This window comes from Loxodonta africana, chromosome 4 (assembly GCF_030014295.1).
Source record: "Loxodonta africana isolate mLoxAfr1 chromosome 4, mLoxAfr1.hap2, whole genome shotgun sequence".
Classification (NCBI taxonomy): domain Eukaryota; kingdom Metazoa; phylum Chordata; class Mammalia; order Proboscidea; family Elephantidae; genus Loxodonta; species Loxodonta africana.
In genome coordinates this window covers 188,813,977-188,839,883 of record NC_087345.1, presented here as the reverse complement: position 1 = coordinate 188,839,883, position 25,907 = coordinate 188,813,977, and the positions used below count along the sequence as shown (strand labels likewise).

The window sequence follows — 25,907 nt, the reverse complement described above, 5'->3', positions numbered from 1 at the left end:
AATGGTACTTCCAACATTCAAGGAGAAGATAATATTTAAGAAAAAAATTAGTTACTCAATACCAGAGAAAGTTGTTGAGATGAACTATCAAATCTATTATTCTGACATAAAATGAAAGATAGGCAGGAGAGTAACACAAACAGAAAATTCCGTCCTATAAGTATTATTTTTCTGAATTTGTAGACAGTACAGATGAACTCTGCAGAGTTTATACAACTTTTGTAAGACAACACAATCAATGAGCTACAACAACAAACAACGTCAACAAACAATTAGAGGGACAAAAACCCTGGTGGCATAGTGGTTAAGTGCTAGGGCTGCTACCAAAAAGGTCAGCAGTTCAAATCTACCAGGCGCTCCTTGGAAACTCTATAGGGCAGTTCTACTCTGTCCTATAGGGTCGCTATGAGTCAGAATTGACTCGATGACAATGTTCTTTTTTTTTTAATTAAATGGACCGAGGCAGTGGAGGCTCAGTGGTAGAATTCTAGCTTTCCATGTGGAAGACCCAAGTTCGATTCCTGGCCAATGCACCTTACGCACAGCCACCAGCAGTCTGTCTGTGGAGTCTTGTACTGTGATGCCCGACAGGTTTCAGTGGAGCTCCCAGACTAAGACAGACTAAAAAGAAAGGCCTGGTCTACTTCTTAAAATCAGCCAATGAAAACCCTATAAATCACAACGACCCAGTCATGGGGATGGCACAGGATCAGGCAGCGTTTCATTCCGTTGTGCTTCGGATCACCATGAGTGTGTGTGTCAGGCGGGGGCGGGGGGGGGGTGGGGGGTGGGGGGTGGGGGAGGAGGCATGACTTCAGCTAACAACAATAATTAGATGAACAGGTTTACAAAACTACAGCAGTTCCAACCCTGAAACATGCTTCCTAGACCCACTGGTCTTTTGATAACTGTATGTAAGGGTAAAATGTCCGTTGCTCTCAGGAGAAAATGCTATCCAAAGGGTCCTGCGTGAGGTTGTCAAGGTTCTCCAGAACATCAGTGTGGTCTCTAAGAAGGATGTCTACCAGGGCCCCTATGCTCTAGTCTTGTTCTTCCACTTGAGGTAGGGCTCGTGGAAAATAACATGTCACGTACGTACACCAAAAAAAAAAAAAATGTTGTCATCAAGTCAATTCCAATTCATAGCAACCCTATAGGACAGAGTAGAGCTGCCCCATAGGGTTCCAAAGAACGCCTGGTAGATTCTAACTGCGAACCTTTTGGTTAGCAGCCGTAGCTCTTAACCACTACACCACCACAGTTTTCCACATACGTATAGGATGCCTGAATCATTATTATGTTTTAAAACTCAAAAAACTTTAAGATGTAAATTATAACAGCAGTCATCCTACTAGCAAAACACATCAAATCAATCTGCTATTGGTATTATCACACCCAGGTGACATGACAACTCTCTTAAAGGTTGTTTTGGTATTATTGGAAACAGGACAGATTTGTTACATTAAAAAAAAAAATCTGCCATTTGACAATGAAAAATATACTTAATTTGAAAACAATCTTGATGTTTTCAGTTTCTATATTGGCTGTTACTAGAGATAAAACACAATTATATTTCCTTCTGCATAAATTTTGGAAAGATTTACCAGTTGGGAAACAATATTTAAAACCCCCTCTAGTTTTAACAGAGAATTTTAGAATCTGGAGCAAGGTGGTAGGGGGTGGAGAACTTTGGTTATGTTTAGTCAGACATCAGAACAGGTATTTGGTTACTCAGTCCCACAGGCTAATGAAACAACAACAAAATACCTTTTCATTATTATTTGGCAGAGCCACAACCTAACCTCATATCTGACTGATGACGGCAGATAGCCTGAAGCCCTGTGTACTGCCATGTTGGAATTTCTATAGCTTGTCCCACGTTTTAGTGCCAGGGCCCTGCAATCATTTCCCTGACCCGTCTTCAGGGGTTGTCGCCAGAATCCTGAAGAAGCCATCTCCAAATTTTGTAATGAACAAAGTATGATCATTTTATATTCTGGAAACCCACTTCTTTATATCAACTAGACAGTTCTGGGTTTTGGTTAAATGAGAAAAAAATTTTTTTTTCCTTTTCGTTTAGAAAAGGTTATTAAGTGCTTGGGGAAAGGCAGATCATCAGTGAAAAAGTCAACTGTAGCAGCCTGACTGTCCCTGAGACTCACCGTTTACAAGACCAAATCAAAACAGGCGACGGACCTAGTGCCACAGTCACTTACGGCTGACTTACACATCGGCCTGGATGGAAAAAACATTTTTTTTTTTAAACTTCCCCAATGTAAAACCTGGGGACACAGGCTTAAGAATGTTTCCTCATTACCGTATGCTTAATTACTCACAACTAAAATCGTCTCTAATTTTTTTAATGCACTTTAGTGCTAGACCTTCAATATTTTGCCCTTAATCAAATTACAATGAAAAATAAAAAAAACATTTTCATAGAAATTCCCTTTTTTCATGATTCAGGAACATGTGTACTATGTATCATCTGAATATTGTGTTTATAATGTATAAACATTTTTGAACATTTAAAAAGTATCAGTATAAGCAATTTCCAACTGTCCTTTTTTGAGAATAAGGCAAATCATGACACTTATTCTCTAGCATTTTTTTAATATATAAGTGTTTTCATTTAACATATAACTGTTGCTGCTATTAGCTGCTGTTGAGTTGATTCCAACTCATCGGAACCCTACAGAACAGAGTAGAACTGCCCCATAGGGTGCCCAAGGATCGGCTGGTGGATTCAGACTGCCAGCCTGTTGGTTAGCAGCGGAGCTCTTAGCCAGCTAGGACTATACAAATGCAGGCTAAAGTACAAGCCTCTCCATGAGGTAGTAACCTTCATTTTAAAAGGAACAAATGATCAGAGGCCAGGAATGTTTCTTCTCTATGAAGAAAACAAGTATGAGGCAGGACCGTAATGGCTGGGGATCATGACAAAAGTGCATGAAATAAGAAAATAAAAAAAAAGCAGCACTGTTATTGCTCCTAAAACGTCTGGCGCTACGCCTTCGATGCTGGGCTGTGGAACTCTTTCTGGCAGTCCAGGGTGCCAAGCAGAGGGCATGGCACATCTGGCACCACATCTGAAGCCTGCTGTCACCACACCTTTAAGGCAGTTTACTCAGAGTTGGCATCCTTCAGCAGGATCTGCCAATTAGATGGAGCTTTTGCTTGCAAGCAAGGACCCTAAAACAGGTTTTTCTCTAAAGGTCAGGGCAGTCACTCCCCTGTAACAAAGCTTAAGTGGCGGGGAGGCACCTCTTACCTCCTCGGCGTTTCTGCTAATTGGGTGCAGGCCTCTCCACCAAGACGAGGCAGTGAAAATGGCAGGCTCCCAATTAGCTTATGTTTCCCTGAAGGTCCCTCTGCTTTCTGCTCCTAAATTCTTCCAGTCTTGTAAAGCCCAGCTTCCTCCTTTGTGGGATTTATTAGTTGCAATAAAGTGTGAGGATATAAGAACAAAGTCAGCTTATGATCTATTATCTGCCAATATTACATTATAGTCTACTCAGAGCCAGGGAAATGGGAAGTGTTAAGAGGACCCCAAACTTTTTAAAACGTGTCAAACATCAAAACTAAGAATTCTGCTACCCTTTTTGTTTCTTGGACTTCAGAGTTAAAACAGCAGGAATGCAGAAGCGTTTTGAAGGTAATATATTTTCAACAACAACCCATTTTGTTCTCAATTCCTTTTGTGTTTGGACTGAGATCTCCCAGAAGAAAAGGAAGTCACAGACTGACCCAAGAAAAGGGCGCTCTACCTTGTCTGACGACGTCTGATGCAGGACTCGGCTATAGGCTATTCTATCTGAGCAAGCTGAATTAGTCACTGCAAAGCAAGGCGGTTATTTCTAGAAATCATTTCAAGTTTGGCCTCAAGTGGCTCCTGGATACAGAGTTCTAACAAGATACATCACCCACCTTTTTTGACAGAAGTAAAACTTACTGATAATTCTGACAGAGGGAAAGAAGTTTCAATATCCCTGAATGTATCAATCTCACAGAAAGTGTTAAGACCCCCTCAGCGCCTAAGGTACCTGCTAGCTCAGCAATCTAGCAGTCCTTTGTCCTTTTCATCTCTAATGTTTATTTCCACTGGTAAAGCTGATGTGGTCATAATTTCCTTCAAGAACAAAGATAATGAGAGACAAGCACTCTAGGAGGAAACAGAGCAAAACAAACCCACCGGAGGCATATAAAATCTAGAACTCTGTTGACCTCTTCAGTCTAGCTGGCATAACTAAAGCAAGAGAGCCATCGGTTCCACCCTGCGGAACCCAAAGAGTAAAGGCAGGGGGCTGATTTTTTTTTTTTTAAACCATATACGCACTCTTTAATCTATGTGATGCCATCCTCTTTTTTATATTTTTAATGGCAAAAACTCAGGAGAAAAAAAAGCCCAGAAGAGACATCACCCATCCACGTCAGATGACGCACAAGGAATATTTAACAGAATAAATCTGCAATTAAATGAGAATCTCTAAACCAGATTTCCCACAGTATCCAGCATACCTATTGCTCCTCTTTTGGCCAAACACTGTACTGCTTATCTCTAGCCCATTTTTTAAAATAGTATTTTAATGGGTTTTCTTCTGCTGTTCTTGCCTTGTTAAGTAGTTTTCAGGCTAATTAATTACGCTGCTGATTGAAATTAGCAATGGCTTCTACTGCTCCAAGTAAAAGCAGTCTCAACATCGAACTTAGTGAATGGATCATCATTTTTTAAACTTACGTCAGGAAGAACAGCTTTTTTAGCAATCATTTAGCTAACGTTACCTACACAGACTGAGGTAGTAAGAGTACGTGCTTTGAGAAGAAAAAAAAAAACCTGTTTAAGCAGGTTATAATACTTCAAATAACTTCAACAGAACAAATCAAGACTCAATTTTTAGAAAAAAGTGTTTGTGTGGATTCTCAATGCAATCACTTTTACATAAAAAGCGACTGTCTTATAGCCCAAAGTACAAAGCAGAACTACATTACTTTCTTAAAAAGAGATCTACAACTGCAATAAATCATATCTTTATAACATATCTAAGTATATTTTAGGAACTCTGGGCTGCCAAGCTTTTCTCCTAATCTTGCATTAAAAAATTGTCATATTTAGCTAACTGTTGATTGCCATCCCCACCGCCACTGTCGCCACCCTCCTTGCTTTAACAGAACCCCAATTTTGTTCCAGGCATGTTCAATCGTGTGTTTCCAGGAAGGTGAGCCACCCCCACCTGTCAGCTCCAGGGGGTTAAACTCATTAGTGGAAACCAACTCTGATGATTTCACTACCTTTGAGGCAGAAATGGCCACATAAGGCAATTCTGGTTAACAAAACACGAGAGGGCATCTGCTGGGGGGCTTGTGAGAAAGGTTTATTTATTTCAAAAAGAGCCATAAAGAAGAAAAAGGCCCGGTGCCCCTTCCAGCCATGTTAGGATGCAATGGCTGGAGCTTTGGCAGGTAAGTCTAGCTTGAGGAAAAACACCCAGGTGCTGTGGGGTGGCTTGGTGAGAAGACAGAGACGTGGCTCCTCAACGTTGTCACTAAGCCTTCCCTACCGCCTGACTTCTTATATGAACTGTAAGTCTTCATAATTATTTAATCTGCTTTTAGTTAGAGTTTCTGTTATGAGCAGCCAATTTTTTTGTAACTAATCTGTTAAGATACATTGAGTGCTTCCAGGTAGCAGGTATAATTATAAACCTTTTGTGGGTATTATATCACAATTTTGCAAATAGTCCTTCTTTCCAAGACAGGAAGCAGTTATTTCTACGAGGCAAGTTCTACGATTATTCCCATCTGATAGATGAGTAAACTGAGGTCTGAACAAATTTAGTAACATGCACAAATCTCATTCATATACAGTAAATAGCTAATAGGAACAACCAGCCAGTCTGACTTCCAGGGCACACAGTAAAATACCTAAATCATAAAACATTAATTTTGAAGTGATCATAATAGTATCAATTAGTTTAAAAATACGGTGCAATTTTGAGAAAATTGTGTTTCCTAAGTAGGACTCCCATTTATTTAAAAAAAATTATTTTCATCACACAATATTTACATGCTAACAATTAACCAGGCGTCCTCATGCTGACCTTGCATCATGACAACAGTAGAGCTATGCTCCGTAGGGTTTTCAACAGCTCATTTTTTGGAAGATTACCGGACCTTTCTTCTGAGCTGCCTCTGAGTGGATTCAAACTTCCAACCTTTCAGTTAGCAGCCAAATGCATCAATCATTTGCACTACCCAGGTGCAATTACTACATGAGAAAAATCATTATACCTCCCATATCATCAATAGTGTCAAAGGCAAGCTGTCTTTTTCTATTGGTGTTTCATACTTCCACATCACCCATACACAAAATTATTTTAGGAGATTGGCAGTATAAAATATGGACTGAGATGCAGTAAGTAAAATACTTATGATTTCGCTCCACTGATACCTAAATTGAAAAACAGCTATTCTAATATTTAGGCAACGGAATTAATAATAATTTCAAAAATTGCTAAAGCAGATAAACAACAAAACGTTCTTTCCCTGAGTACTCACCTAGTATTCCATCTATAGGAACTTCTTTAAGAAAATAACCAAGTGACCAAGTAACCAAGTTTGTGTGTTTTTAATATCAAAACTATTAAAATTACAAAGAACATGCTGGAGCCCCAACCGCAAAAAAAAAAAAAAAAAAAAAAAACACTGTGATTAACAATAAAAACATGACTTTTAAAAAGCAACACTGGAATAATTTGTATTTTAGACATCAAAATCTTCCTATTAACTTCGTAAGTCTTCATATGAAACTAAAGCAATTCGCTTCTCTAACAGTGATGTAGCCACTGTGCGAACAGTCATTCTTCCTAAGACAAGAAGCAGTTATGCCTACTGAGAGGTGAACAATTCTGAGTCCATTAATTGCAGGTGGCTACAACGCAGAGTGAACGAGTCAACTCCAAATACTTACAAACCTAAACTAGGTCCTTGATATTTCTGAAAGTAGAAGTCCTCAATCCTAACGAAATAATATAAATTCTGAAAAACCACAATTTCATATGTTTCTCTCCTAAGATGAAGTCAGGAACAGTAGAAATTTGAATTTGCTTCTTCAGAGCCTTTGAGTTATTGTCCATGAAAGAAGAGGCCACAGGCAGCCTTGAAAATTTATTCACTAACTTTATTATTCACTGCCAAATAACTATGCCTCAGCAACAGTATAAACTTAAAAGTCATGATTCCTTCAGAATTGACAGTAAATATTCATAATGCTCATAAGAAATCTTGATCAAGGACCCCCACAGAAATATTCTGAATTTGTTAGGTGACTCTAACATACGCCTGGTACTTAACTGAAGTTTGTTAGAATAATTTCCCTTCACTCATCATTGTTAGAGGGAAAACATTTTTGGGGTGTGGGCTAGGATATTACACCAATGCCACGTTTGTAAAGATTCATTTCTGTTACCTGCTCTTGCTTCTCCAGCCACTTGTCCACCATCGGATGACTGGCACTCAGAGAGGAGCGAGCATTGTCTCTCTGAAATTGGTTAGACCAGTTACTAGTATCCCGTGGGAGGCTTCGGTAGTTTTCATCTTTCTATTCAAAAAGAAACAAAAAGGTGTTTTGAAAAAACACAGACGTTGCAAATTAACGATGCAACTGGTTTTTCAAAAATCACAGAGAAATGTTTCTACATATTTAAAATATTTCTCCAAGCCTATACAAAAGAGCTGACTGAGGAAATTCCTCCCAGACTAGACCTCAGAAACGTAGTCATGTGCTTAGGAGAACAGAGACTAATGACTATATCAGGGAAGTTGGATGCCACACATGCATCCACACAATAGACAAAACACTGCTCTGCACTCCTGCCATCTCCCCAAGCCAAGAACGTACACCAACAATGTGAGAAACGTCTTCTTTCCAATTCCACAATTGTACTATGAAGTATCTTCTACAATTCACCACAAACGTTTACAACAAGGAAAACAAATGAATTTGCTTCTTATTTGGATCCTTCTAGTTCTGTGACTTTGGACATGATAGTTAGGCCTCTCTGGATCTGTTTTGGTACCTACTTCACAAGCTAGATGTAAGCATTAATTTAAATATTATCAAGTAAAAAAAACAGGAAGACATCAGCCTATCCCTACACTTGGTACATAATAGATGCATAATTGTTCACTTGGGCACGCTTATGACAAGTGATGTCTTTACACAGAAACCTACCTCGTTGATAAATATTCATTTAATACTCCCCCCATACCCATTGCCATCAAGGTGATCCCAACTGACAGCAACCGTATAGGACAGAGTAGAATCACCCCATAGAGTTTCCAAGGAGAGGATGGTGGATTCGAACTGCCAACCTTTTTAGGTTAGCAGCTGTAGCTCTTAACCACTACACCATGCTATTGGAGTCTTCTTTCAAATAACAACTTATAACAACATCTTTGGCTTTGGGACAGTAAAACTTAATTTTGATGTTCTATGTATAATTTTTTAAGTATAAATAGAAAGCTAGGATAAAGGAAGGGAGACAAAATTTTTAGTACAATAACTGAAATCTAAATATCTCCTACAAGAACAAATTAAAATGTTAACCCTCCATTAGGCCCACTTATATCAGTACCCAATCTTAGAAGCAATACTGAAATATTCTCATTAATAATGTTAAGAATAGCTTGGCTGAATATTGCATATATGATTCTTCATTATTTAAACCATACTTTTCTTTTTTAATCTAATTTTGTTTTGTTGTTGAGAATATCCACAGCAAAACATACACCATTTTCAACTGTTTCTACCTGTACCATTTAGTGACACTGATTACATTCTTTGAGTCATGCAATCATTTTCACCCTCCTTTTCTGAGTTGTTCTTTCCCCATTAACATAAACTCACTGTCTCCCCTCTGTTTCCTATCTGATCTTTCGAGTTCCTGTTATCAACTTGATCCCAAGTAAATGGATCTTAAAAGAGCACAAAGCTCAAGGCAGACATTCTTTACTATTGTTTGGTTTTAAAAACATTTCAGGGGATATTCCGGGCTTAAGTTCTAAAGAAAATCTCAGGGAAATGGTTTCAGAGATTCATCCAGCCCCTTTGGTTCCAGAAAGTCTGCAGTCCATGACAATTTGAAATTCTGTTGTACATTTTTCCCTTTTGATCAGGATTCTTCTATGGAATCTTTGATCAAAATGTTCAGTAATGGTGGCCAGACCCCATCCAGCTCTTCTGTTCTCACGGCAGAGGAGGCAGTTGTTCATGGAGGCAATTAGCCACACATACCATATCCTCCTCCCATTACTGACTCTCCTTCTTCCTCTGCTGCCAACAGGTGAACAGAAACCAACTGTGCCTTGAATGGCCTCTTGCAAGCTTTAAAGGCCCCAGGAACAATGCAACAAACTAGGATATAAAACAAAAGCACTAAACACATTATTAGGCCAATTACCTGTGACGTCCCATGAAACCATGACCCGAAACCTCCAAACCAAGAAACCAAATTCCATGAGGTTTTTGGTTGTACACAGCAGGCTCAACAGGTTTTTTTTTTTTTTTTTTAATATACGTATCACACGACTTTTGTCAGTTCAACTTTTTACAGGTGTACAACTTATTGATAACAATTACAATATTGGCTGTGCAACCCTAACCTTAATCAGTGCGATTTTTCCAACAAACACAAACATGTGAACAGAAAAAGTACAAGACGATATGTTTCCATTGCATAGACTTTAGTTGTAGACGAGGACACTGCTTTCTTTTGCTTCACAAGTTCTCTCAGAGAATAAAACTTAAAAATGAATACTACTGGACCTATGTCTATGAACATTTACCAATATAAATTTTGACATAAGCTTCATAAACTTTCTTTACAAAAGAATTAAGTTGTAAAAATAAAAGCTTTAAAAGTCACAATTAAACTTCAGCAGCAAGTAAACGTTTTTTACTAGAAAAACTTCACACATCTCTGCCCACTACCTCTCAAGAAAGCTGTACTAGAACTATAAGAGCAAGAAAAATGCTGGTAAGATAGAGATACTACTCTAAACACAGGGACTATGGACGGACCTTGCATGGTGATGGGAAATTTGGCAGCAATTATGGGTGGTGGTTGCAAAAATTATTAATGTGATTGATATCACTAAATTGTACAACTGACAAACACTGAAGTGGCAATGGCTGTTATAATATATGTATATATGTACAACAAGAATAAAGAAAATAAAGCTCACCTAATCTCAAAATGGAGCCCTGGTGACACGGTGGTTAAGAACTCGGCTGCTAACCAAAAGGTTGGCAGTTTGAATCCACCAGCCACTGCTTGGAAACCCCATGAGGCAGGTCTACTCTGTCCCATAGGACTGCTATGAGTCGGAAAAGATAACGTTTTTTTTTTTTTTTTTTTTAAATCTCAAAATGTCAAGGAAAATATGCTACCATTGAGTCAATGGCAACCCCATGTGTGTCAGAGTATAACTGTGCTCCATAGTGTTTTCAATAACTGATTTTTTCAGAAGTAGATCACCAAGCCTTTGTTAGTAGCTGAGCATGTTAACTACTTGCACCACCCTGGAACTCCAAAAAATACTAAGAGCCTCTTCCTCAAACTTGAGCACGACAAATTTAGAACAAAGGAAAAGAAATATTATTTCACATCACAGACAATAAACACAATGGCAAGAAAAAAAAGTAAAGTTACCAAGGGTAGAGAAACTAATGACAGAGCCTTAAATGCCTTATTAGAGAGATGTGGAGGAAAACAAGAACACCTTTTTATGGCAGGGATCTTGGGACTACCACTGACTAAGGGTTTGGCTTTTATATTCATTATCTACCATTGGAGGTCATTATTACAGCAATGCCTTACTTTGAAATTAATTATTAAACAGAAAAGTATTAAAATTGTATCCTGCTTTTTCAGTAGGAACTGCATTTTAGAGAAATCAATCAGTGCCAGTTGATAAGGGGAAGCTTGTCTTTTCAAAAGACTGCCAAGTAATGGAAGTAGAATAAATAATAGACACATCACTATTTTCAAGTTCCTAATGAAATAATTCATTCAGGCAAGGATAAAAAAAACTGTTAGGTGAAAAGCTGGTAGGAAACTAGATGTTTGCATAGTGCCAAAATATCACTTGGAAGGGAAAAATATATCTACAAAATTAAGAGATCAGATGCTACAAAACCCTCACTTCTCATGGTTCCTAGAACCCAGTATGCTACTGGTACTCCTTTGTTCCTTCTCATTATTCTTTTTCCCTTAAATGGGCCTCATTGGCTCTATGTACGAACTGCTCACAACAGTCCCCCAGGAAAAGCTCAAAAAAAAAGTACAATGTCAAATACTTCTGTCCTGACAACTTTAGGCACAAGTCACCAACGACAACCTTTTTCCTGAACACAAGATCAAAATTCCTAACAAGATGTCTCAATAATACCTCAAATCCAATAGAACTGAAATGAAACTCATCTCCTACATCAACTGACCTCATCTCCTACATCAACTGACCTAGCCTTAACAAAATGTTAAAAATCATCTCCATCTCTTTCTTTCTTCTTTCATCTCCACAGTTGCTAAGTCTTGTTGATTCAATGTTCTTTGCCAACATTTCACTCCGTGGCCATCACCCTAGTTCAAGACCAAATTATCACTCCTCTAAAACCATTACAACAGCTTTCTAACAGAATTCTGGCTCAAGCCTTATCTTCCCCAGCAGTTCTCTACATTGCTTCCTGACTCAGTATTTTTTCGAAAACTGATACTGAGTCACATCACACCTGTGCCAAACACTGTAAGGAGACCAGGGTAACATTTGGGCAAGTGTGCTCGCTGCACCACACACACCTCTAGATCTTTATTCACGCTGCGCCACACATACCTCTAGATCTTTACTCACGCTGCGCCACACGCACCTCCAGATCTTCACTCACGCTGCGCCACACGCACCTCCAGATCTTCACTCACGCTGCGCCACACGCACCTCCAGATCTTCACTCACGCTGCGCCACACGCACCTCCAGATCTTCACTCACGCTGCGCCACACGCACCTCCAGATCTTCACTCACGCTGCGCCACACGCACCTCCAGATCTTCACTCACGCTGCGCCACACGCACCTCCAGATCTTCACTCACGCTGCGCCACACGCACCTCCAGATCTTCACTCACGCTGCGCCACACGCACCTCCAGATCTTCACTCACGCTGCGACACACGCACCTCCAGATCTTCACTCACGCTGCGCCACACGCACCTCCAGATCTTCACTCACGCTGCGACACACGCACCTCCAGATCTTCACTCACGCTGCGCCACACGCACCTCCAGATCTTCACTCACGCTGCGCCACACGCACCTCCAGATCTTCACTCACGCTGCGCCACACGCACCTCCAGATCTTCACTCACGCTGCGCCACACGCACCTCTAGATCTTCACTCACGCTGCGCCACACGCACCTCTAGATCTTCACTCACGCTGTGCCACACGCACCTCTAGACCTTTATTCACGCTGGGCCACATGCACCTCTAGATCTTTATTCACACTTTTTCTGAAGCAGACCAGCCAATAACATTTCTTCCATAAAAATACTTGCCATTATTCAAAGAGTAGTTCGAATTCCCTGATTCTCAGTTTAAGTAATGTTGTCATGCTTTTTTTTTTTTACCACTATTTTCTGATTTTACTTTTGGTTGCAGCTCTAACTTATAATTTAGTTGATGTTTAAAATCGCTACTTCCACTATCATGTGAAACCTGGACAGAAAGTGACCACTCACCTCTAAACCCAAGCACCTGGCACTGTAGCTGACACCAACCCAGACAGCTCTTCCTTAAATATTTTTATGTTTACTATCTTCACATGGTTTCAGAATCCGAGAACTTTAAAAGAACATTTGTCACTTTCTTAATTAGAAAAAGAATCGTTTTTTAAAAGGTTTCAGACAAACACCAGTGAAACATAATTTCACAGAAATGCATTAACTATATTTTCGGATTTGTACTTAAAGATGTATATATACCATTGTTTCATGCCAACTTGGATTTAATGTCACACTTAGAATACACAGTGTCTGTGGAAAATGTAACTATTTCCACCTGCATCTAAAAAAAACAGTGTTTCATTTTTCCATCTATGGCAGGTATGTGATAATATACTGCATCCAACTGTGACATTAATTCACACGGCAGGGCGTCACGTAATACTCGTATTGAGGCAGATAATGGCTAAACATTAAATGGTTGCTTCTTTTTAACCGCACCTGGAATGTTCTATAATTTTATATTTGTAGAATTAACTTTGAGCAGTTAATGGAGAAGAAAAACAAAACTGACAATAGCATCGCATAACAAAGGGTTTCCTAATCCAACAGTGTTATGGTAAAGTCAATAATAAATATATATGTTAATTAATTTGTTACATATCAAAGTCTAGTAACCTGCAGTAATCTTACGTCATTATCACTTATGAGAAAAAAATTCTAAAATATAATACTAATTGCTATGTTGTTGCTGTTATTGTGTCGACAAGTTGAGTCCGACTCATATATATTATCTTATTGATAACATCATGCAAGTCCTATTAGAATTTCAGCCATGTTCTTTCCATCAATTCCGCCCAAAGTTTGGATCAAGTGCATTACAAAGCGTACAGTCATGGAAAGCTGTGATCTTCTATTTATGGTGTGAGTATATTGATATATGTCATATCATGAAGTACACTTTCTATTTCACTGTATAAATATACATGTCTCCAGTTAAATTTTATATACTGCATTCTATTCAGTTTGAAATTTTTCATTTTTATGTAAGTGATTTTCAAAACTATGGTCATTTTAACTATGTCTTCGTAAGACTTTCCAGCACATATTTGGCAGTTTGCATACTGTGGTGGCTTGTGTGTTGCCATGATGCTGGAAGCTATGCCACTGGTATTCAAATGCCAGCAGGGTCACCCATGGTAGACAGGTTTCAACTGAGCTTCCAGACTAAGACAGACTAGGAGGAAGGACCTCACAGTCTACTACTGAAAACAATTAGCCAATAAAAACCTTAGGAATAACAATAGAACATTGTTTGATACAGTGCCAGAAGATGAGCCCCTCAGGCTGGAAAGCACTCGAAATACGACTGGGGAAGAGCTGCCCCCACAAAGTACAGTCGATCTTAATGACGTGGATGGAGTAAAGCTTTCAGGACCTTCATTTGCTGATGTGACACGACTCAAAATGGGAAGAGACAGAAGCAAACTTCCATTAATAACTGGAACGTGGACAGTAAGAAATATGAATGTAGCAAAATTGGAGGTTGTCAAAAATGAAACGGTATGAAAAAGATTGATATTCCAGGTGTTAGTGAGCAAAATGGACCGGCATCGGCCATTTTGAATTGGACAATCACAAAGTCTACTATGCCAAGAATGACAAATTGTAGAGGAATGGCATCACGTTCATCGTCAAAAAGAACATTTCAAGATCTATCCTGAAGTACAACACTGTCAGTGATAGAATAATATCCATACGCCTACAAGGAAGATCAACTAATACAGCTATTATTCAAATTTACACACCAACCACTAAGGCCAAAGATGAGGAAACTGAAGATTTTTACCAACATCTACAGTCTGAAATTGATCAAAAATGCAAATCAAGATGGTGATTGGAATGCAAAAGTTGGAAACGAAGAAGGATTAGTAGTTGGAAAATGCAGACTTGGTGACAGAAACAACTCCAGAGATCTCAGATAGGATTTTGCAAGACCAAGGACTTATTCGTTGCAAAAATCTTTTTTCAAGAACATAAACAGTGACTATACATGTGGACTTCACCAGATGGAAAACACAGGAATCAAACTGACTACATCTGTGGAAAGACACGATGGAAAAGCTCGATATTGTTGGGCTGACTGTGGAACAGACCATCAATTGTTCATATCGAAAAACCAAACCGAACCCGTTGCTGTCAAGTCAGTGTTGACTCATAGTGACCCTACGGGACAGAGCAGAACTGCCCCATAGTGTTTCCAAGGAGCGGCTGGTGGATTTGAATTGCGGACTTTTTTTTGGTTATCAGCTAGGTTCTTAAGTGTGGGAAGTTTAAAGTGAAGCTGAAGAAAACTAAAACAAGTCCCTGAGAACCAAAATATGACCTTGAATATATCCCACCTGAATTTAGAAAACATCTCAAGAATAGATTTGACACAGTGAATACTAGTGACAGAAGACCAAACAAGTTGTGATGACATCAGGGTATCATACATGAAGAAAGCGAAAGGTCATTAAAAAGAAAGGAAACAAAGAAAAGATGAAAATGGATGGCAGAAGAGACTTTGAAACTTACTCGTGAACGTAGAGTAATTAGAGGGAATTGAAGAAATGATGAAGTGAAAAAGCTGAACAGATTTCAAAGGGTGCCTCCAAAAAAACAAAGTATTACAATGAAATGTGCAGAGACCCAGAGTTAGAAAACCAAAAGGGAAGAACATGCTCAGTATTTCTCAAGCTGAAAGAACTGAAGAGAAAATGGAAGCCTTGAGTTGTAATCCTGAAGGTTCCTACAGCAAAATACTGAACAATGCAGCAACTAAGTGATTAGACGATTTACTTTTAGAGGTACCTGATTGTAAGAACTCTGGTGGTGCAGTGGCTAAGAGTTCAACTGCTAACCAAACAATCCACAGTTCTAATCCACCAGCAGCTTCTCGGAAACCCTATGGAGGAACTCTTTTCTCCTATAGGGTCTCTGTGAGTCAGAATTGACTTGATGGCAACAGGTTTGGTATTTTTAATAGGCAAAATATTAAACCACCCAGGATGGATCAAAAGAAGCTGGAAGGAATACACAGAGTTACTATACCAAAAATAATTGGTCAACATTCAACCATTTCTGGAGGTAGCATATGATCAGGAACCTATGGTATTTGTCTTCATCATCTAGTGCTAATATAACAGAAATACCACATGTAGATGGCTTTAACAAAGAGAAATTTATTCTCACAGTCTAGGACACTAGAAGTCTGAATTCAGGTTGCCAGTTCCAAGGGAAGGCTTTCTCTCTCTGTTGGCTCTGGGGGAAGGTCCTTGTCATTAATCTTCCCAAGTCAAGGAGCTCCTCAGTGCAGGGGCCCTGGGTCCAAAGGACGAGCCGTTCTTCTGGCTCTTGTTTCTTGGTGTTATGAGGTCCCCCTGTCCCTCTGCTCTCTTCTCTCTTATATCAAGAGATTGGCAGAAGACACAACATAATCTTGTAGATTGACTTCTGCCTCATTAACATAACTGCCTCTAATCCTCTCATTAACATTATAGAATAAGATTTACAACACATAGGTAAATCACATCAGATGACAAAATGGAGAACAATCACACAATACTAGGAATTATGACGTAGTAAAGTTGATAGACATTTTGGGCAGGAAACAGTTCAATCCATGACAGTTTTTAAAGAAGTTTAAGCTACACTGAAGGCAATGGTGAAAAACAAGGCTACAGGAATTGAGGGAATACAAATTGAGATATTTCAACAAATGGATGAAGCACTGGAGGTGCTCACCTGTCTATGCCAACAAATTTGGAGGAGAGCTATCTGGCCAACTGGAAGAAATCTATATTTGTGCCCATTCCAAAGGAAGGTGATTCAACAGAATGCAGAAATTGTCAAACAATATCATTAATATCACATGCAAGTAAAATTTTGCTGAAGATAATTAAAAACAGTTGCAGCAGTACATCGACAGGAGCTGCCAGAAATTCAAGCCACATTCAGAAGAGGACAGGGAACAAGAGATATCACTGCTGATGTCAGATGGATCTTGGCTGAAAGCAGAGAATACCAGAAAGATGTTCACCTGTATCTTACTGCAAAGGCATCCGAATGTGTAGATCATAGCAAAGTATGGATAACATTACAAACGATGAGAATTCTAGAACATTTCATTGCAGAACCTGTACATAGACCAAGAGGCAGTCAGTCGTTCATAGAGAACAAGGGGATACACGCATGCTTTAAAATCAGGAAAGGTGTGTGTCAGGGCTGTATCCTTTCACCATACTTATTAAACCTGCATGCTGAGCAAATAATCTGAGAAGCTGGACTATGTGAAGAAGAACGTGGCATTAAGATTGAAGAAAGGCTCATTAACAACCTGTGATACGCAGATGACACCACCTTGCTTGCTGAAAGCAAAGAGGACTTGAAGCACTTATTGATGAAGATCAAAAACTACAGCATTCAGAATGGATTGCACTCAACATAAAGAAAAGAATCCTCAAACTGGACTAATAAACAACATTGTGATAAAGAGAGAAAATAGTGAAGCTGTCAATGATTTCACTTCACTTGGATCCACAATCAACACCCATGGAAGCAGCAGTCGAGAAATTAAACAACACATGGCATTGGACAAATCCATTGCAAAAGACCTCTTTAAAGTGATAAAAAGCAAAGATGTCAGCTTAAGGAACTATGACACACCTGGCCCAAGTCACGGTATTTTTCAATCGCCTCATATGCATGCGAAAGCTGGACAATGAATAAGGAAGACTGAAGAATTGATGCCTTTGAATTATGGTTTTGGCAAAGAATACTGAAGATACCATGGACTGCCAGAAGAACAAACAAATCTGTCTGGCAAGAAGTACAGCCAGAGTGCTCCTTGGAAGCGAGATTACCAAGACCGGTCTCCCGTACTTTGGACGTGTTATCAGGAGGGACCATTCGCTGAAGAAGGATATCATGCTTGGTAAAGTAGAGGGTCAGTGTAAAAAAGGAAGACCCTCAACAAGATGGACTGACACAGTGGCTGCAACAATGGGCTCAAACATAGCAGCGACTGTGAGGATGGCACAGGACCAAGCAGTGTTTCCTTCTGTTGTCACAGGGTCGCTATGAGCTGGAAACAACTTGAAGGCACCTAGCAACAACAGACAAGTCTGTATACATTCTTTTAAATCAGGTGTATTTGCAGCATCTGTATTTGAAAGCCTAAAAAAGGGAAAACCATTCCATGAAATTTTATTGCCATTAATATTTTCACATCAAATTAGAGCAACACTTATAATCAATTGGAAAATGTTGTCTTAAATCTATTTAATTTCATAATGAAATCAATGTCTTTATTCTTATAAAAGTCTTATCAGCAGTACCAATATGCAAAATTCTAGTAATTATTAAAAATGCTAATGACAAGAAATAATTTAATATAGTAAAACTCACTATCTAAAAGGTTATATAAGAAGAATACCATAAGGAATTACTTTCCCTTTTTTTAATTATAACTTTAATCTTCTACTTATGAGGCTGCTGCAAACAGCCAGTCCGCTTTGTGCTGAGTGGGAAAATGTCTCTCTTGCCAGAAGAAAACAGATGTTACTGTTGTGATCGGGGATTTTCCTTATCATCTAAACATGCTGCCACATCATCAGGTGTCAAAACGTCACCCAGGCTGGGAAATGCACATGAATTTGCCACTGGCTGGAAGCACTACTCTGGTTGTGGAGTAAATCTCTTTCAGGGTAGGGAAAGTAAGTGTCCTCTCTCCTCCTTACCCCTCCCAAGTCAATGACAATTCAATAAAAAGAAATCCCGCAGAACCACGCAATGCCTAGGGATAGAAGTTTGTTCTTGACATAGTAAGCTGAGACTCCAAGGTATTATCTCACAGGAACAGCTACTTAGTGGGTGGTCAGATTTCTCGGCAAGTCTGCATGCCCATGTTGTGGAAATGCAGGACTAGGTCATGAACATTATAGAAGTCATGCACATTTCAACGTCAGCACAGGAAACCCAACTACACTTCCGCTTTGCTTCAATGCAAAAATTCCAAACACCTTTTTAAAAATCAAGAGGCATCATACCATATTTTAAAATATTAAACATTCAATGCACGTGAATTTCACCTTTACATCCTCTAAGCTTCAACCAAAAACCAAACCCAGTGCCATCAAGTCAATTCCGACTCATAGCAACCCTATAGGACAGAGTAGGACTGTCCCATAGAGTTTCCAAGGAGCACCTGCCCCTAAGCTTCATATATATCAAATATATCAGATATTCCCATGTGATTCTAGGATTTTCACTTTAAAACATTTTTCAACTCTGCAATTGTGGTCAAAGAGAATTCAATTTTCTGTTTTATCATTTCCCTTAGAAATGATAAAAAACAGAGACTTCATTACTGAGCTATAAGACTGTCCAGGGGCCACACTCTCAGGGTAAGTCTGGTCTTTTTGTGTGTGAGTTAGAGTTTTGTTCTACATTTTTCTCCGGCTCTGTCCAGGACCCTGTACTGTGATACTTGTCAGAGCAGTCAGTGGTGGTAGCCAGGCACCATCTACTTTTACTGGACTCAGTTTGGTGGAGGCTGTGGTAGTTGTGGTCCATTACTCCTTTGGACTAATCTTTCCATGTGTCTTTGATTTTATTCATTCTCCCTTGCTCCAGACAGACACATTTACAGTTCAGTAATCAAGTCACTCCTGAGGTTTACCCTTCAGCGAAAGATTAGACAAGTCCATAAAACAAAAAAAGACTAAAGGGAAAGCTGTTAATGGGGAAACCAGGGTTGAGAAGAGGAGAGTGTTAACATGTTGTGGGGTTGGAAACCAATGTCACAAAACAATATGTGTATTCATTGTTTAATGAGAAAATACTTTGCTCTGTAAACCTCCATCTAAAGTACAATTTAAAAAATTTTTTTATAATAGAACCATTTTCAGTCTGTGTAACCTGCAATATAAATTTGAAACGAGATTAGTAATTATGGCTTAGAAGAAATCTCTTTTAAAAAATTACATGAAGCTTCCTAAATTATCAGTAATCACACTGTTGATTCAATGTAAAGACCCTTTCCTGTCATTGGGGCCAGAGGTTATCTTTTGGGCAGCAATGGCTCTTGAAGATGACTACACATCAGAGCACGGCCTTGGAAGCAACATAAAGGCTAAAGCTCACAAGAAGTTAACAACTATTAAGCTCCCCAACCTCAAAACCCATTGCCAATGATTCCAACTTATAGTGACCCTACAGGACAGAGGAGAACTGTCCCATACAATTTTCAAGGAGCAGGTGATAGATTTGAACTGCCGACCTTTTGGTTAGCAGCTGAACCTCTTAACCACTGCACCACCAGGGCTCCAACAACCATTAAAGTGGTCCATAAATATAATTATTGTCTATGTCTTCAAATCACCCTCCAGAGAGAGAGAGAGAGAAAAACTGACTCACACACAAAAGAACAGCAAGTTCAATAATCGACTTACAAAGTCTGGCAGTCCCTCTCAGTTTAAAGGAGACCTGGTGGTGCAACTGTTAAGCACTCAGCCGCTGATCGAAAGGCTAGCAGTTTGAACCCTCCAGCCACTCTGCAGGAGAAAAGACCTGGTGATTTGCTCCCCTAAAGGTCACAGCCTAGGAAACACTGTGGGGCAGTTATATCCTGTCACATAGGGTCGCTATGAGTCGGATTCAACTAGATGACATACAATGTCAGTTTAAACCAACTGCATCCCTATTAAGATGTATTAAAAACATAATATTTTATTTCAAACACAGAAATCATCATCACTCAACCTAGGCACAGGGCTCTTGCAGTGTAATGAGTTAAAAAGCCTTATTGGAAATCCATCGTCCTTTCTAGTGCTGCTGTAACAGAAATACCACGAGTGGCTTTAACAGAAATTTATTTTCTCACAGTACAAAATAAAATCTCCTATCATTTCCAACTTCAAATATTATCATTTTTTTCCCTTTGAAATGTTAAAGGAATTACCCATAGTTCTTAAAACTCATTCTGGCCTGAAAATTCTGAAATATAATGCACATCTTTTCCAATCTTTATGTTCAATAGCTTCTAGATCATAAAATTACATTTTGATCAGTCAGAATCTCCAGAATGCCGAATATGCCAGAAAAATACTCTATTACAGAAGGACATACTGAGAATTACAATTAATTTTACAAATCAATTTCCTGTCACACAGAAAACCCTTCAGGTAAATATGATGACAAAAACAGAAGCATTTAACATTTTATCTCATAACTACAACTGCCTATCTCCTTTCTAACAGTCTTAATATGAGATGAGAAAAATCACCCCAGGACTGTGGGTCTGTATCAGGCAATGAACATAAAAGGATCTGACCTGAAAATCTGTGAATCAAAACCTCTCATGGAGATGAGGGCCACATATAAGGGCCATGGTGTTTCTAGAGGTCACCTTCAGAGCAAAGATTTCTCTGAAGCCACAAGACCTGTCCATGAAGTATACCAGCTACACCAAGAAGAGGAAAATTAGCAAAACTCAGCCCCCGTCAGGCTACTTGCTTGACCCAACTTTTGTAGTTTTTCCTAACCCACTTCCTCATTTCAGAATGCCAAGAAAAATTTTAGTTACAGAGAGGCGGAGCCAAGATGGCGGAATAGACAGACACTTCCATGAGCGCTCTTTAAAAAAAAGGACTGAAAAAACAAGTGAAAGGAGTATATTTGTGATACACTGGGAGCCCTGAGCATCAAAGGTAAGTTTAGACGACGAACTGAGGTGGGGGAGAAAGAGGCCATTCAGAAGTGGAGAGGAGTTACCAGCCCTGAATCGTGGGGAGCCCTCAGGCACAATTCCCAGAGCAGCAGCAGCAGTGGAGGGTTGCTACTAGCATTCCGCCTGCAGCTTCCTCAGGGAGAAGCAACCAGCCACACAGCCCACTCACACCTCCGGAACCTGAGGAGAACCGCGCTCTCAGCAAAAGCTAAATACTTGTGTATATTTTAACACGCACCTCCCCCGCACCCCAGCCAGATTCAGTGGCTGAAGCTGAATCCCTGGGCCTGAGATAGACCCTGGTGAGCACCTACAGCCATCCTCCTGGCCTTGGGGAAGGAAAAAATTTGCAACTGGGGGGAAAAGATAATTTGCTAGCTCCATTAACCGGGGGAGCTCAGGACAGAAGCGGCTCCTGTCCAGGCATAAACCGTCCGTGGACCTTGAGCACCTTTCCCTTCTGCATGGACCTGTGTGGGCCTATTTCAGGAGAATAGGCCCTTGCTGGCAAACTCCAACCATTTCAGCTATGCGGTGGAGAGGTGGGTGTTTGACGTTTGACATTGCTTTGCCTATTAAACAAGGACCTCACCTACCCACGACAGGGACCTAAGGACTGGTAGCTCCACTCAGGTCACCCAGCCACCCACGACAGGGGTCCAAAGACAACTGGTACCTCCCAGTACTTACAACCAAAAACTTTGGTTACCCATGGTCCCTGTGCAGAGCCAGCACACTCTAGGGAACAGAGACGTGTTTTCCTCAGAGACACTTGAGGGTCAGTTCTCAGCCCCCTGCCTTGTTCAGAGCGTAACCCTCTGCTGCAAACAGATACCGGTATAAACACCAATCACCCCTGCCCCTCGAAGACTGTAGGACAGAGCCTGTACCACACACTTGATATCAGCTACCTGGAAACCTGAGCTGAATTCATACAAGAAAACTAAATGGACTCCTAGACTGATATACCTAATAACAGCTCTAGCCTGCTGGGGACAGGACACCAGCGCTCCAAAGGCGAAAATAATCAAGGTAGCTCACGCAAGCAACCCATAGGGATATATCAAAACAAAACAAAGCAAGCAGCTACAAAGCAGTAAGCAAGCATAAATACAATAACATAGATGGCTCGGAGATAACAGTCAATATCAAGTCACATAAAGAAACAGGCCATGATCACCTCAATAGGCTCTCAAAACAAAGAATCCAGGGATAGTCTACATGAAAGTGCATTCCTGGAATTACCAGATGCAGAGTACAAAAGTTTAATATACAGAACCCTTCAAGACATCAGGAATGAAATGAAGCAATACGCAGAACAAGCCAAGGAACACACAGATAAAGCAACTGAAGAAAATAAAAAGATTATTCAGGAACATAACGAAAAGTTTAATAAGCAGGAAAAAACCAAAGACAGACAGCAATCAGAAATTCAGAAGATTAACGATAAAATTACAGAATTAGATAACTCAATAGAAAGTCAGAGGAACAGAATTGAGCAAGTAGAAGATAGAATTTCTGAACTAGAAGATGAATCACTTGGCACTAACATATTTGAAGAAAAATCAGATAATTGAATAAAAAAAAAAAAATGAAGAAACCTTAAGAATCATGTAGGACTGTATCAAGATAAATAACATACGAGTGACTGGAGTACCGGAACAAGAAAGGATAACAGAGAAAACTGTTGACGATTTGTTGGCAGAGAACTTCCCTGATATTGTGAAAGATGAGAAGATATCTATCCAAGATGCTCATCAAACTCCACATAACGTAGATCTTAAAAGAAAGCCACCAAGACATATAATCAAGCTTGCCAAAACCAAAGATAAAAAGAGAATTATAAGAGCAGTCAGAGATAAAAGAAAAGTCACCTACAAAGGAGAGCCAATAAGAATAAGCTCGGACTACTCAGCAGAAACCATGCAGGCAAGAAGGCAAATGGCATGACATATTTGAAAAACTGAAGGAAAAAAATCGCCTGCCAAGAATCATATATCCATCAAAACTGTCTCTTAAATATGCAGGTGAAATTAAGACATTTCCAGATAAAAACAAGTTGAGGGAATTCGTAAAAACCAAACCAAAACTACAAGAAATACTAAAGGGAGTACTTTGGTTAGAAGATCAGTAATATCAGGTATCAACCCAAGACTAGAACACTGGGCAGAGCAACCAGAACTCAACTCAGACAAGGAAATAAAAAAAAAAAAGCAAGATTTAAAAAAAAAAAAAAAGCCCAACACAGGGGTAATGGCGATGTTATTATATAAAAGAAGAAAAACATTATAATAATAAGGAGGGACAAAGAAATGTAATCATACACCTTCCATATAGAGAGGAAGATATGGTGATACAAAGAAATAAAAGTTAATTTTAAATTTAGAAAAATAGGGGTAAATAATGAGGTAACCACAAAGGAGACAAACTATCCTACTCATCAAAATAAAATACAGTTGAAAAATACAGACTCAGCGGAAACAAAATCAACAAAAACAAATATGAGGAAGGAAAAATACATAAAGAAAACCTACTCAGCACATAAAATCAAGTGGGAAAAAGAAACTGTCAACAACACACAAAAAAAGACATCGACATGATAGCACTAAATTCATATCTATCCATAATTACCCTGAACGTAAATGGACTCAAGGCACCAAAAAAGAGACAGAGAGTGGCAGAATGGATTAAAAAACAAGATCCATCTATATGCTGCCTACAAGAGACACACCTTAGACTTAGAGACGCAAACTAAAATTCAAAGGATGTAAAAAAATATATCAAGCAAACAACAATCAAAAAAGAGCAGGAGTGGCAATTTTAACTTCTGACAAAATAGACTTTAAAGTTAAATCCACCACAAAGGATAAAGAAGGACACTAATGATTAAAGGGACAATATACCAAGAAGATATAACCATATTAAATATTTATGCACCCAATGACAGGGCTGCAAGATACATTAAAAAAAAAAAACTCTATGAGCATTGAAAAGTGAGATAGACAGCTCCACGATAATAGTAGGAGAATTCAACACACCACTTTCGGTGAAGGACAGGACATCCAGAAAGAAGCTCCATAAAGACACGGAGGATCTAAATGCCACAATCAACCAACTTGACCTCGTAGATATACAGAACACTCCACCCAACAGCAACGAAGTATACTTTCTTTTCTAGTGCACATGGAACATTCTCTAGAATAGACCACGTTAGGTCATAAAGCAAGGCTTAGCAGAATCCAAAACACTGAAATATTACAAAGCATCTTCTCTGACCACAAAGCCATAAAAGTGAAAATCAATAACGGGAAAAGAAGTCAAACACTTGGAAAATGAACAATACCCTGTCAAAAAAGACTGGATTATAAAAGACATTAAGGATGGAATAAAGAAATTCGGAGGGTCCAATGAGAATGAAAAGACTTCCTATAAGAACCTTTGGGACACAGCAAAAGTGGTGCTCAGTGACCAATTTATATCAATAAATGCACATATCCAAAAAGAAAAAAGGGCCAAAATCAAAGAATTATCCCTACAACTTGAACAAATACAAAGACAGCAACAAAAGAAACCCACAGGCACCAGAAGAAAACAAATAATAAAAATTAGAGCTGAAACTAAATGAAATAGAAAAGAGAAAAACAATTGAAAGAATTAACAACACCAAAAGCTGTTTTTTTTGACAAAAATCAACAAAATTGATAAACCATTGGCCAAACTGACAAAAGAAAAACAGGAGAGGAAGCAAATAACCCGAAAAGAAATGAGATGGGTCATATTACAACAGATCCAACTGAAATTAAAAGAATCATATCAGATTACTATGAAAAATTACACTCAAATCAATTTGAAAACTTAGAAGAAATGGATGAATTCCTAGAAACACACTACATGGCTAAACTAACACAAACAGAGGTAGAACAACTAAATAGACCCATAACAAAAGAAGAGATTGAAAAGGTATTCAAAAACTCCCAACAAAAAAAAGCCCTGGTCCAGAGGGCTCCACTGCAGAGTTCTACCAAACTTTCAGAGAAGAGTTAACACCACTACTACTAAAGGTATTTCAGAGCATAGAAAAGGACAGAATACTACCTAACTCATTCTATGAAGCCACCATATCCCTCATACCAAAACCAGGTAAAGACACCACAAGAAAAGAAAAATACAGACCTATATCCCTCGTGAATGGAGATGCGAAAATTCTCAACAAAATTCTAGGCAATAGAATTCAACAACATATCAAAAAAATAATTCACCATGACCAAGTGGGATTCATACCAGGTATGCAGGGATGGTTCAACATTAGAAAAACAATTAATGTAATCAACCACATAAATAAAACAAAAGAATCACATGATTTTATCAAT

General features: G+C 39.1%; 1 protein-coding gene across 20 annotated transcripts in view; it reads right to left on the bottom strand.

The window, feature by feature from the left end:
- Positions 1-25,907, bottom strand: part of PARD3 (par-3 family cell polarity regulator) — an 823,651-nt gene that overhangs the window by 400,505 nt on the left and 397,239 nt on the right. For 14 of the 20 annotated variants that reach the window (XM_010600267.3, XM_010600273.3, XM_023539777.2 and 11 more), the window contains one exon: positions 7,463-7,594. The exons of the other annotated variants lie outside the window; for them this stretch is intronic. In XM_010600267.3, coding sequence (XP_010598569.1) covers positions 7,463-7,594 — 132 coding nt within the window. The remainder of the gene's footprint in view (positions 1-7,462; positions 7,595-25,907) is intronic. 20 annotated transcript variants of the gene reach the window in all.